A 14,170-nucleotide genomic window follows, 5' to 3' on the forward strand; every position below is an offset into this window, starting at 1 on the left:
ATTCATCATCTTAATTGTTTTTAAGTGTATAGCTTATTGGCATCAAGCATACTGACGTTGCTCTGCAAACATTTCCACCATTCCATCTGAGGATTTTTTCATCTTCCCCAGCTGAAACTGTGTCCCCATTAAACACTGACTCCCAATTCTCTCCTTCCTCAAGCCACTGGGAAACAGCATTCTCCTTTCTGTCTCTATGAAATCGATTACTTAAGAACTTCATATAAGTAGAATCATACAATATTTGTCCTTTCTTGACTGCCTTATTTCATTTAGCATAATGTCTTCAAGGTTCATCCATGTTGTAGCATGTATCTGAACTTCTTTTTTTTTAAGGCTAAATAATATTCAACTGTGTTATATACCACATTTTGTTTATCCATTCATCTGTTGGTGGACACTGGTGTGTTAGGGTCTTCCAGAGAAGCAATCAGTAAGATTTATTATAGATCTCTTTATAAAAAGAGATTTATTATGAGGAATAGGCGCATGTGATGATGGCAGCTGACAAGATTTATAGTTGGCAAGTTGATTATAGCCAGGAGATGGGTGAAAATGGTGGTTAGCTCTGTCATTCTTACGTGGTGTTCCCTTTTCTTTCTCTCCATTTTTACCTTGAGTTCAAAAGCCAAGAGGAAGTCAGGCAGGGGTTCCCTCTTGCTCATGGGAAGAGTCTGTCAGCCTTTTTATTCTATTCAGACCTTTACCTGATTGGATGAAGTGTGAAAGTCTACACTGGATAGAGCAATCTGCTTTATGCAGTTTACTGGTCCAAATGTTAATGTCATCCAGAAACATGCTCACAGACTCTCCAAAATTAATGCTTTGACCAAATGTCCAGTCCAGGTCACTGGGTACACAAGTTGACACAAAACTGCCCATCATGCTGGGCATGTTGGCACATGCCTGTAATTCCAGCAGCTTGGTAGGCTGAGACTAGAAGATCTTAAATTCAAGACCAGCCTCAGTAGTTTATTGAGAACTTGTCTCAATATTTAAAAAGGGCTGACGATATAGCTCAGTAAATTGCCCCTGAGTTGAATCTCCAGTACCTGTCCCCCAAAAGAAAACTGGCCATCATACTTAGATTGGTTCAACCTTGTAGCTATTGTGAATAATGCTACTGTGAATATGGGTTTAATAACCTTTTTGCTAGGAAGCTTTTCCTTACCCTCATATGTTTGTTCCTTCATTCTGTCTTTTATGCTCTGATAACTCAGTTTGTTCTGAGTCTTTTTTCCTCTTTCCTGGTTCTAATATGAATTTAAGGCAGTTTACTCAGCTAATTTGTTTTCAGTGCCTGTTGCTCTGTGATTATTCTTTGGTGGTTGGGGGTGGTGTTCATGGATTCTGTCCTTCTTGGAACCCTTGCTCCTCCTTTCCCTAGTCTTGAGAAGACCTTGTCCAGGGGTGCTGTGGTCATGCCACCTATTGATTTTATACTAAGGAGATTCTGCTGATCTCCCAGCCTTGGGGCTTCTTGTGCTTTGGGTTGTGTTCCAGACTGTGCTTGGAGCCATTCTAGTTCTCTGAAGGTGCTCCTCCTAGACCCCTAGCACAGTGGTTGGTCTGACAGTTTCCTGGTGCTGCAGGCTGTTTGTAACCATGGCACAGCACCTGGCACATGTCTGATGGTGACTAGACTCTCATTCTTGGCTGATTTGGAATGCCGGCTGGCCAGTTCCATCCGGTGTTATTCCCACAAGCTTTGTTATTCTCAAGCTATGAAAACCTAAACGAAGAACTGAAGACACCATCCTGCTCACAGCACTCATCGTGCACATGAGGAAACTGAGATGTGGCAAGGGGAGGTCTATGGTACCAGGGGCGGGTCCAGGATTCTCCCCCAGCTCCACACAGCCGGGCCTGCCTGCAGGAAATGGGTGAGAATGGTGGTTGGCTCTGTCATTCTTATGTGGTGTTCCTTTTTCTTTCTCTCCATTTTTACCTTGACTGGTAAAGAAGCCAAATTGTATAGTTTTTCAAACTTTGCCTGTTACCCCCAGTTAGAAGTACCTTTTATTGTAGCCAACAAAGTACACACACATACAACTGGAGCACCAGCTGCTCTTTTTTTTCCTCTTTCTGTATTTTTTTATTGGTTCTTTATAGTTGTGCATAATGATGGAATTTGTTGTTATATATTCATACGTGGACACACTATAACAACATAATTTGGCCAGTGTCACTTTCTAGCACTTCCCTACTCCCTCCCTTCCTTCTACTTCCTGGTCCCTTTCCTCTACTGATCTCCCTTTGATTTTCATGAGATTCCCACCCCCATCTCCACCCCCACCCCCGCATTTCCTTTTCCTCTCTAACTTCCATGAGAGAAAACATACAATCCTTGACTTTTGAGGAGTTTGGCTTATTTGGCTTAACATATGGTCTCTGGTTCTATCTATTTTCCTGCAAATAACATAAATTTCATTTTTCTTTACAACTGAATGAAACTCCATTGTGTATATATACCACATTTTCTTTATCCATTCACCCATTAATGGACAAATACACTGGTTCCAGAGTTTGGCTATTGAGAATTGAGTTGCTCTAAACATGGGTATGTATCGAGCACTGCAGTATGAAGACTTTGATCCCTTAGGATACATTCCAAGGAATAGTATAGCCGAGTCGTATGGTGGTCCCATGCCTAGTCTTGAGGAACCTCCATACTTTTCCGTAGTGGTTGTACTAATTTATGATACCACCAACAGTGGAAAAGTATTCCTTTTTCTCCACATCATCTCTAGCATTTATTATTGTTTGTATTCTTATGACTGTCACTCTAACTGGTGTGAAATGAAATCTACTGTAGTTTTGATTTGCATTTCTCTGATTGCTAATTATGTTAAATATTTTTTCATATATTTGTTGCCATATGTATTTCCTCTTTTGAAAGTGTTTGTTTAATTTATTTTTCCTTTTATTAGTTAGGTTATTTGGGTTTTGGTGTTAAATTTTTCACTTTTTTATATGTTCTAGATATTACTCCTCTGACATAAGAGTAGCTAGCAAAATTTTTCAATTTTCTCTACTTCTTTCATTCCTCTCTTTACAGTCCTAATTATTTGCTGTGCAGAAGCTTTTTAATTTGATGCCATCCCATTTGTTAACTGTTAACTATTGGTGTTATTTCCTGATCTTTGTGGTCCCACTGTCTCTCTATTTTTTTTTTTTTTTTTTGTACTGGGGATTGAACCCAGAAGCACTTAACCTCTGAGCCACATCCCCAGCCCTTTATTATATTCTATTTAGAGACAAGGTCTCACTGAGTTGCTTAGGGCCTCACTAAGCTGCTGAGGCTGGCTTTGAACTCGTGATCCTCCTGCCTCAGCCTTCCAAGCTGCTGGGATTACAGGCATGTGTCACTGTGCCCCACACTATCTACTCTTATTTCATGTTATGCAGGCTGATACACACACACACACACACACACATATATTTAGTTGTAGATGGTTACAATACCTTTGTTTTATTTATTTATTTTATGTGGTGCCGAGGATCGAACCCTGTGCCTCACACCAAGTGTACTACTACTGACCCACAACTGCAGCTGCATGCTGATATTTTTTATTCTGTTTTATCTTATTTAATAATTTTTGGTGGGATACTGGGGATTGAACCCAGGGGCACTCGACCACTGAGCCACATCCCCAGCCCTATTTTGTATTTTATTTAGAGACAGGGTCTTACTGCCTTGCTTTTGCTGAGGCTGGCTTTGAACTCATAATCCTCCTGCCTCAGCCTCCCAAGCCACTGGGATTACAGGTGTGTGCCACTGCACCTGGCTTATTTCATAATTTTTTTAAAAAAATATTTTCTTAGTTGTCAATGGACCTTTATTTTATTTATTATTATGTGGTGCTGAGAATCGAACTCAGTGCCTCATACATGCTAGGCAAGCACTCTACCACTGAGCCCCAACCCCAGCCCCTTATTTTATAATTTTTAAAAAGTCCTAGTTCCAGCCCACTACATTGGGTTCATAATGGGTCGAGACTCGTAATGAGAGCTGCACTTGAAAGACTCTGCTGTGTTTCATCTGCCTCTCTAGCCTCTTTCATAGTGTAGCACACTATGAAAGTAGTAGTGTAGCACACATTTTTTCAACTCATGGCCTCAGTGGGTCCAAACCATCTGGACTACTACTTCATTCTGCAGCCTTAGTGCCTTTCCTCAAGGAAGCCTTCTAGCCCTTGCTGTCAGTTTCCACACCTCTTTGCCCCTGTGGGATAGCCATCCCTGTTAAACATGAGCTCACCAGGGCAGAGTCAGTGTCTATTTCATAACCGTGTGTAGAATTGAGTTGAAAGAAACCCTTTTTCCCCCTTTCCAGATGCCATTGGGATGGCCTGTGTAACACCTTCCATCTTTCTGTCCCTCCCTAGTTCCTGGCCCAGCTGAAGATCATGGACTACAGCCTGCTGGTAGGCATCCATGATGTGGACCGGGCTGAGCAGGAGGAGATGGAAGTGGAGGAGCGAGCAGAGGACGAGGAATGTGAGAACGACGGGGTGGGCAGCAACCTGCTCTGCTCCTATGGCACACCTCCGGATAGCCCTGGCAACCTCCTCAGCTTTCCCCGGTTCTTTGGTCCTGGGGAGTTCGACCCCTCTGTTGATGTCTATGCCATGAAAAGCCACGAAAGTAAGTAGGAGCCTATGCTGGCCTGCCCACTTTCCCCTCTAGGGCAAGACGTCTGGGCAGTGGTGGTGGATATCCACCTTCACCTCATTAACTTGAGGCCGACTTTGGCCTCTTTCTGCTTGAAGACTTCTTTAGCGGTCACCCACAGGAATTTGGGTCTTAGGGTTCTATTTGTCAGGCCTGCCTTCCCCTCTGCACTGGTCCTGAGTGACCGAGGCATGCCCTGCTCTGGCCATAGGATGGACAGACCTTAAGCATACTGAGTAGAGCCAGGACATGAGACATGTGAACTGCTTCCTGAGGTGGCCTGCCCAGTCTGGGGGGCTGGTATTCATCTCTGATGCTAAGTAAGAGGTCCCTATGGGGTGGCTGTGAGGATCAAATAAGATTAGAATGTGAAAGCTTCTGAGAAGGACCCATTGGTCTCTTCGTCAAAGTGATAGGGATAATGTAAACCTCAATTGAAGGATCATGGGTGTGCCCCAGAGGCTCTTGGCTCTTCTCCCTACCACTTCTTCCTCCTTTCCTGCTTCTACTCACATTTCAGGTGCCCCCAAAAAGGAGGTCTATTTCATGGCCATCATTGACATCCTCACACCATATGATGCTAAGAAGAAAGCTGCACACGCTGCCAAAACAGTGAAGCATGGGGTGAGCGCTCTCTTTCTTCCTCCAGGGCCAGCCCAGTGGGATACATCTGTACTCACCCTTGGACCCCCAGGAGGAGACCTTGGGCCTTCTGCTCTAGAAAGTGCTCTTCCACCCCATTCCTTCCCAGCACAGAGCTCCCTTGCCTTGTGTCCCCTGCCCATCCATACCCCACCCCCACCTGCCAGTCTGGGTAATAAACACAACTTGTTTTTTCTCCAGTTCTCTGGCCCTCTGGGCCCTGAGCCTGCCAGCTTCTTTCCCTGGGGGCTGCCGGGCATGTTGTGCATCTTGTTGAATGGCCAGGAATAGCTTTGTTTACATGCCCACACTGCTCCCCATTGGCCTGTTTCCCCACAGCTTGAAGCTACTGTTCTCCACACAGGGCCCCCCACAGAGAACCAGGCCTTCTCTGCCACCTCCCCAGTGCCTTTTTTCTACTTCACTGCAGACCTGAGTGTGTAAATTAGAGGAGTGGAGCCAGGGACGTGACACTTTGAACTGCTTCCTGAGGTGGCCTGCCCAGTCTGAGGGGGTGGTATTCATCTCTGATGCTAGTAAGAGGTCTGAAGACCTGGCTCCTCCCAGATGCAGCCTCCTGGTTAAGGATAAGGAACTGACCTGAATGGGCCTCTTGTGTGTTACAGGCAGGGGCCGAGATCTCGACTGTGAACCCTGAGCAGTACTCCAAACGCTTCAACGAGTTCATGTCCAACATCCTGACGTAGTTTTCTTCTGCCTTCAGCCAGAGCCAGAGAGCTGGATATGGGATCGGGGATTGGAGAGGGAGAGGATATTTTGGGGCTAGATGGGAGGATAGGGAACAGAGTGGGGGGCCTGGAAGGCTTTAGTATTGAGACTGTAGCCTGTGACACTGAGAGCAGCTTTAGCTAGGGAAGAGGGGGATGTGCTGTGTATGCACATGCTCACAGGACATAACCTCACCTTCTGCTTACCCTTGATTTTTTTTCCCCATTTGACCCAGGTTACAAAGGTGTTCCCTTTGGTATCTTGTGACTTGGTGGGTTTATTTGGGCTTTGTTTCTGAAATTTCATTGCTCACCTTGGCCACCTTCCCATCCCTGCCCGGCTCTCAGTTTCCTTCAATTAAAGAGGCACCTGGTAGGCCCAGCACAGAGGTCTGCTCCGAGCAGGGTGCACTGACACCAGCAAGGAGAAGAGGTCAGACACCTCGCCCTGCTGCATTTGATCTTACTTGGATTAACTTTTTAATTTTATAGAGTATTGTGCATAATTTCTTCTACCTTTCTACCTTGGATCCAAGTGAAATGTTACATTTTTATTCCTCCGTTCTATCCTCCAGTGCTGTCCTCCCAAAGGAGCACTGCAGGCCAATGCCTGACATCTTGGATCAGAGTTGGAGACCTCCAAGGGGAACAGGTCCATCCTCATGGGATGGTAATGGGTGAGGGAGCTGCTGGGCTCTTGGACAGGTGGTTCTCAGAGAACCCTGTGGTCATCATCCAAGTCCCAGGCTCGCTTGGTCCCTGGAGTTGAGATATTCTGTCAAGCCTGCTTCATTGGCTCAAGAGGACCTAGAAAGCACCTTTGGATATAACAGAACTCTCGTGTTTAAATGGGAACTTCCTTTGGGAAGACCCCCAAAACTGATGTATGTCAAATAAGGTCTTGTGAGCCTCATCTGTTCCTTCCTACTGACCTCCAGGCGCTCTCACCTGTGGTTGGCTTGTCACCGAGGACAGAGCTCCGAGAACCTGGGTGCTCTTTGCAGAGACACCTCTTTAAGCCTCAGGCCCACCATGTAGATGTCTGGCTCTCTGTACTCATGGTTTTTCACCTGGACGGTTATAGCAAGCAAGGTGCCCACAACAAGGAGTGTGGCATCCGAAACTGAGGTTGCTTCTGAGTCACTTGAGGATGTGACTCAGGAAATCCAACTTGAAAACCTGAGTGGGATTTGACCCAGCTCCAGCATTGGGGCTGTTTTTCTTTTATTGTCTCTCTCTAAACCTGTGGCCCACAAGACTCTGGAAGAAGTGGCATCCTGCAGCTTCCTTCAGGATTTCCATCCAGTCTCACAGCCTGCCTCCCAGGCTCTCAGAAGTGAGCCACACCTGTTTTGTTACCATCAGCAGCTGGTCGCCAGGAGGGAAAATGGCTCCATTGTTCCATGTTGGGGGTGGTACATTCCTATATCATCCCACCCCCTCACCAATAATTGGGAACTTGGGATGAAAGATGGTAAAATTTGTAGATAACCCCAAAGATGTGAAGTTGGTTTGTGAATCATTTTAAATGAATAGGTGGTTTCCTGTGGCTTCCTCCAAAATGGCCAAGCTCGGCTTCTGGAGCAGAAACCAATGCTGTGTGTGTCTTGCCCACAGCATTCAGGTCAGGAAGGAATGGAGGCAGCATTCTTAGGCCTCGTTGGGGCCGCCCCCTTCTGGAAGGGCAGAGCTAGCTTTGAACAATTAGAGCAGGGCCATGAAGTGACTCGGGAAACACTTGGAACCATGTGGCTCTGGGAGAAAACAATTTTGACTTAGGAAAGGGATTATGTAGGAATAATGTTTGGACTTGATTTCCCCACCTCATAATCAAGAGTGAAATTTTGGATCTGTTCCCAGTTAGGCCCAGCATCTCCACAGCTTGGAAAGCTGTCTTCCAGCAGCCTCCATAGCCTTGGGCCCCGCCAGCTTTTCTGCACTGGGTCTGCTGATCATGTTGCCATAATGTGTATCAAAAAGTGTCACACAATCTTATCAGTTAAAGCAACTACCAGGTATCTAACTTGTTTAACATTGAGTTTTTGTGGGTTTTTTTTAAAAAAATTATATATATATATATATACACACACACACACATATATATATATATATATATATATTGTTTACATTTTGAGAGGTAGCATTCTGTTTCAAATGCTTTTTGTTTTCCTGACAGTATTGTTGATTGGGTCGAAACATTTGAGCTGTGGTTTGGTGGATTTTAGATTTTTTTTTAAAGGTCATTCTCTGTGCTATCTTCAAAACCTTGGGTTTGGCCCTCTAATTCCTTTGGCATTCAGATGTTTAAAACCTATTTATCTTGGTTTATACAAGTTTTCTTTCTTTTCTTTTGTAATGATAAAGATGTTGTTTGGCTTGCAGTCTGAAAATGAATTGATCCCCGCGTTCACCTGCTCCCTCTTCTTTCCCAAGTCCTACCATTCCCTTTGTGGGCAGTAGGAGGCGTCTCAGGGGAAGGGACTATTCCCAACCTACCTCCCCCAGGCCATGCAGAGAAGCTGAACAGTCTTATGGCACCCCAGAATAATTTGGGGTCTCCTGGAAACAAAGGTATAGGAATAAGGACTAGGCTGAATGGTGAGGCCTGGGTGAGATAAGGTCAGGGTTCCTTTCCATTCCCTCATTCTCCCCTTTACTGGGTAACATCTACTCAACTTCTCTGTCTCTGTCCCTGTCCCTCTTCTGAAATGTCACAGCTGAGCAATCATCTCCCAGTCATCACCAACAACAGCATGGTGGGGGGTACTTGGAAAGATGTGAGGGGTGCTTAGAAAATCACACTGGCAGACCCCTAGACGAAAGCCTGGCCTTGTGTCCTTGTTCATTAACCACGGGGTCTTTCCTCCAGGACACTTGCCTTCTCTGAGGCTGGTGGGGTTGCAGGGCATCCGGGAAGCCAGCAGTTCTAGGAGCAGAGTTCCAGAAGCAGTGCTCCGTCCTCATCTAGCTCAGGGGTCACTGGTCTGTGGCTTACCCATGAGTGGCCCCTGTGGCTGTTCTCAGTGGCACTCAAGTTTCCACTACAGGCAGCTTTTCCTCCTTCCCCCACTCCCTCCTTCACTCCTCTCCTGTGCTCTAGGCCTGAGCACCTCTTGGTAATGCTCAGGGTGTGAGACAGAGACTTGAGACTCCTGCCCCAGAGATGTTCCCCCTTCACAGTCTGCCCCACCAATTCTGGGGCTTTCTTCATAGCCAGTCCCACCCCCTATTATCTTTTTTACCAAATCAAGTCTGGAGAGAAAAACATTAGCACTCTCTAGCATGTGAATGTTGAAGGCTAGAAGGACAGTGTGTTAACCCTCAGAGCTCTGGCCTTAGACCTGTGGTCCCCTCACGTCTAGAGACCTCACTTAAAGGCAGTAATGTAGGAAGGGGGGGTCCTCAAAGGGAAGCACATTCAAACAGCTACCCCCAAATCGACCTGCCATCTGCAAGGGGCAGTGATATGACTCTAGGCCTCCTTTGATAAATGCCACTTATGAAGAGTAGCCCTTATGGAAAAGGGAAAGGAGACTCAGCTGTTCCTTAGCAGGTCATGCTGAGATCCCAGGAAAGAGGCTGGGGAAGAAATTTTTAGAACACTTGGACTTACAGCCATTTTGTGACGAGGTAGGGGTGGCAGGCCTGGGGAAAGCCCTATGCTGCTCAGCACACCACAACATCAGGTCAGATCATTGTAAACAAAAAATATGAAGTTTGGAGTCACCTTTTAGGGAAGCAGGATAAACTACCACCCCACCATGGGTGGGACTTTTCAGCTTCCCACTGCAAGTTCATTTTTTTAAATAGGAATTTTCCACCCCCTGTGCTTGTCTAATGTCCACTCGAAACAGTTCGAGACCCCGTTACTGTTTTAAAATGCATGCATGTTAAGATGAATCTCCAACCCAAGGAAAAAATAAAACTCAAAAAGCTTTGTGTACATCTGGTACGTGTGAATCCTTTGGGAATGTCTTCCGCCACATATACTCCCCCCCCCAGAATTAAAAGTTTTGGTCCCAGTTTTAGGGGCTGCTTGGGCAAAATCAGTGTATGGCTTGAGTCTGAAGAAAGAATGTGGTCAGTGTCATTCCACTTATAGATACAACTAATAAGCAATGTTAATTAAGCAGAGTCTGGTGGTGCACACCTGTAATCCCAACAACTCTGGAGGCAGAGGCAAGAGGATTGCAAATTTGAGGCCAACCTTTACAACTTAGTGAGGCCTAAGCAGTGTAGCAAGACCCTCTCAAAAAAATGAAAGGATTGGGGATGTAGCTCAGTGGTAAAGTGCCTCTGTATTCAATACCCAGTACCAAAACAAAACAACAAAAAAAGGCAATGTTAAGGGCACAGCACCAGGGCTGGGGCTGTAGCTCAGTGGCAGAGCGCTTGCCTAGCACGTGTGAGGTACTGGTTCCATCCTCAGCACCACATAAATAAAGATATTGTGTCATCTACAAAAAAAAGCACAGTGCCAGTGCAGGCTGCCTGCCCACTGTCATTGCCACGCACCAAATTGGAGGACTGAATCACTGCCCCCTCCCTCACTTTTCTAGCTGGGGAGGAGGGCCACTGGCTAGCAGCCCTGTTCTACTGGCTGGCTGTGCGGCTGACTGAATGAACATGGAACCTCTGTACCTCAGGTTCTCCTCCTGGATACTTTTTAGCTTAAAATCTAGTGGTTCTCAAAGTGTGGACCAATAGTATCAGCACCTGAAAGTCAACTGTAAATTCTCAGGTCTCATCCCAGATCTTATGAATCAGAAACAAAGAAAAGAAAAAGCCAGGGGTGGTGGTGTGCACCTACAGTCCCAGCGCTCAGGAATTCGGACCAGCATGTGATGTAGCTCAGTGGTAGAGCGCTAGTGGGCAGGCACAAGACCCTGGGTCTGCTTCCCAGCACCACAAAAAGAAAAAAGGAACTTGTTTCCCCCTCCTCCTCCCCGTAATAACAGATCAACTTTAATTTCAGCACCTGAATTGTTTAAAAAATCCACAGAAAACTATCTGTATGCCAGGCACGGTGGCGCACACCTGCAATCCCAGCGGCTCAGGAGGCTGAGGCAGGAGGATCATGAGTTCAAAGCCAGCCTCAACAAAAGCAAAGTGCTAAACAACTCAGTGAGACTGTGTCTCTAAATAAAATACAAAATGGGGCTGTGAATTGGCTCAGTGGTCGAGTGTCCCTGAGTTCAATCCCCAGTATCAAAAAATAATAATAATCAGAAACCTTCCACAATTATAGTAGTAGTTAATTATAAGTTTTACAATTAATACTTGATATCAACAATCAATATTTAGCAGGAGATATTGTGATTTTTCAGTCTCATGTATTCTATTGGAAAGGTTTCGTAAGTAGGGATAAAAGTGGCCAAAGATAGATACTACCAGTATCAGACCAGCAAGTAAAAGTTCTCCCACAGTTTTTATCCCCCACCCTTTTTTTGGCATTTAAAAGTGAACAGTGAGAAATACTATATATTTACATGTACACAATGTATACTGTGAAAGCATATTTGTGTACAAACATAAAAATACTTGTTAACTAGTTTGATAAGTAATATATAAAAGTATGTAGCAGAAACATTCATCATCTCTGTGAAAGATCAATTTTATGTTTTAGATTACACCAAACAAAGCTTTAGTTTTTTTCACATCCCTTAACCAGAAATACTTGTAAAGGAAGGAGGATTCCACCCTTAGCATGGCTGTGAAAGGACTTAAATTAAGAAAACAAGTATACATTGACAAGCCTAAGTCCAGAATGAGTTCAAATATTTGGCCACATAGAATACTATCATCTTCAAGAACAGTAGTAATAGCTGGGTGCTGTGGCGCATGCCTATGATCCCAGTGGCTCCAGAGGCTGAGACAGGAGGATCGTGAGTTCAAAGCCAGCCTCAGCAAAAGCAAGGTGCTAAACAACTCAGACCCTGTCTCTAAATAAAATACAAAATGGGGCTGGGGATGTGTGGCCCAGTGGTCAAGTGCCCCCGAGTTCAATCCCCAGTACAAAAATAAATAACGGGCTTGGTAAGCAATTTTTAATACAAAAGGCATTTTGGTATTTTAGCCACTGGAAAACAAAAGCTGTAGCACCAAGAAAGTTCTGAGATAGCTCACTTTTGTAGATTCCATTTAGTGTATTTAAGGTTAATTAGACACTAGGACGGCAATTTGTAAATCAATGGATGTGTAACTGATGTGATTCTGCAATCTGGGTATGGGGTGAAGGTGGGAGTTCATAACCCACTTGAATCAAAGATGTCGAATATGTTATGTCAAGAAAATTTGTAATGTTTTGAACAACCCAACAATGAAAAAATTGGAAAAAAAAAAAAAAAAAAAAAAAAGGTTAATTAGAGTTGACATCAACATTTTTAAAGACAGGCAAAAATTCACATTAAAACAAACAAACCCTCCCTATGCTTCTATTTAGAGTAGGTAATATGATTCCAAGAGTTAAAAATTATTTCACAACCTATGACTTCAGCTTGGCAAACAGATTCCAAACTGATTCATCCCTATTAAAATGTAAGCTCTTAAAAAAAAAAAAAAATGTATCCTTGAATAGGTAGACATGTATTTTAAAAGAATCAGACAATCTTTGAAGCAGCCTTGGGTTTCCTTTAAATTGGTCTGGAAAGAACCATTATATTAGCTTCATAGAAAGGATTAACTGGCTTCTTGGTCTAAGGTTAACACGGTGATCATCTGTTTAAGGATAGAAAGGTGGGCTGGGGATGTGGCTCAAGCTGTAGCGCGCTCGCCTGGCATGTGCGCAGCACTGGGTTCGATCCTCAGCACCACATATAAATAAAGATGTTGTGTCCGCTGAAAACTAAAAAATAAATATTAAAAAATTATCTCTTAAAAAAAAAAAAAGGTACCAACATTATGTAAACCTGTAAGGAAAGAAGGAGGAGATGAGGGCTTCCCCTGGCAGTTGGGAGCTAAAACTCAAGGGATTCTTGATGGCAGCAGTTCTTGTTTCTTCTTTCTGAGTTATTTCTAGTGAGGGAAGGCATTATTTTCTTTCTTTTTTGGTACTGGGGATTGAATTCAACCCCTGAGCCACATCCCCAGCCCTTTATCTATCTATCTATCGATATATATACATTTAGTTGTAGATGGACATAACACCTTTATTGTATTTTTTATTTTTATGTGGTGCTGGGGATCAAACCCACTGCCTCATGAATGCTAGGCAAGCGCTCTACCACTGAGCCACAACCCAAGCCCCTCTTGGCCCTATTTTTTTTTTTTTTTATCTTAGAGATAGGGTCTCACTGAGTCGCTTAGCGCCTCATGGTTGCTGAGGCTGGCTTTGAATCTGTGATTCTCCTGTCTCAGCCTCCCCAGCCACTGGGATTACAGCATGCACCACTGCATCCGGCAGGGAAGACATTCTTGCTCTTGAAATTTCCTTATACCCTGGACAACTTCATGGAAATCTTGATATACATTCATCCTAATCTTTGCTGATGTTCCATTTTTGTTATTTTAGTGGCCATGCTACTTGCTGTCCTTCAGTGTTACTTGTCTTTGATGATCTAGGTCAGCTTTATTACCAATTAAAAATCACTGGATCCCTGCGTGGTGGTGCTGGCCTGTAATTCCAGCCACTTGGGAGGCTGAGGCAAGAGGATTGCAGATTCGAAGCCAGACTCAGCAATTTTGTGAGGCCCTATGCAACTTGGTGAAACATGTCTCAAAAGAAAAAATAAAAATACTCAGTGGTAAAGCACCCAGGGTTCAATATCCAGTACCAAAAGAAAAAAAAAATCATTGGAAATGCATGATCCTTTACTGAGATTTCTTCAAAACTGTCTCTGCCTGGGTGCAATGGCACATGCCTATAGTCCCAGGGGCTTAGGAGGGAGGAGAATCGTGAGTTCAAAACCAGCCTTAGCAAAAGTGAGGCACTAAGCAACTCAGACCCTGTCTCTAAATAAAATACAAAATAGGGCTGTTGGGGTGGGGTACTGGTGATATAGCTCAGTTGGTAGAGTGCTTGCCTTGCATGCACAAGGCCCTGGGTTCAACCCCAAAGGATGTGGCTCAGTGGTCGAGTGCCCTGAGTTCCATCCCCAGTACAAAAACAAGACAAAAACCCCCTGCCT

The 14,170-nt window shown here is 44.5% G+C and overlaps 1 protein-coding gene across 5 annotated transcripts in view; it reads left to right on the forward strand.

The window, feature by feature from the left end:
* Pip4k2b (phosphatidylinositol-5-phosphate 4-kinase type 2 beta) overlaps window positions 1-9,987 on the forward strand; it is a 32,100-nt gene extending 22,113 nt beyond the window's left edge. For all 5 annotated transcript variants that reach the window (XM_015506655.2, XM_015506656.2, XM_048785476.1 and 2 more), the window contains 3 exons: window positions 4,389-4,647; window positions 5,195-5,298; window positions 5,943-9,987. In XM_015506655.2, coding sequence (XP_015362141.1) covers window positions 4,389-4,647; window positions 5,195-5,298; window positions 5,943-6,023 — 444 coding nt within the window. In that variant the 3' untranslated portion in view covers window positions 6,024-9,987. The remainder of the gene's footprint in view (window positions 1-4,388; window positions 4,648-5,194; window positions 5,299-5,942) is intronic.
* Window positions 9,988-14,170: the final 4,183 nt, after the last annotated feature.

Source organism: Marmota marmota, unplaced genomic scaffold, assembly GCF_001458135.2.
Source record: "Marmota marmota marmota unplaced genomic scaffold, marMar, whole genome shotgun sequence".
NCBI lineage: Eukaryota > Metazoa > Chordata > Mammalia > Rodentia > Sciuridae > Marmota > Marmota marmota.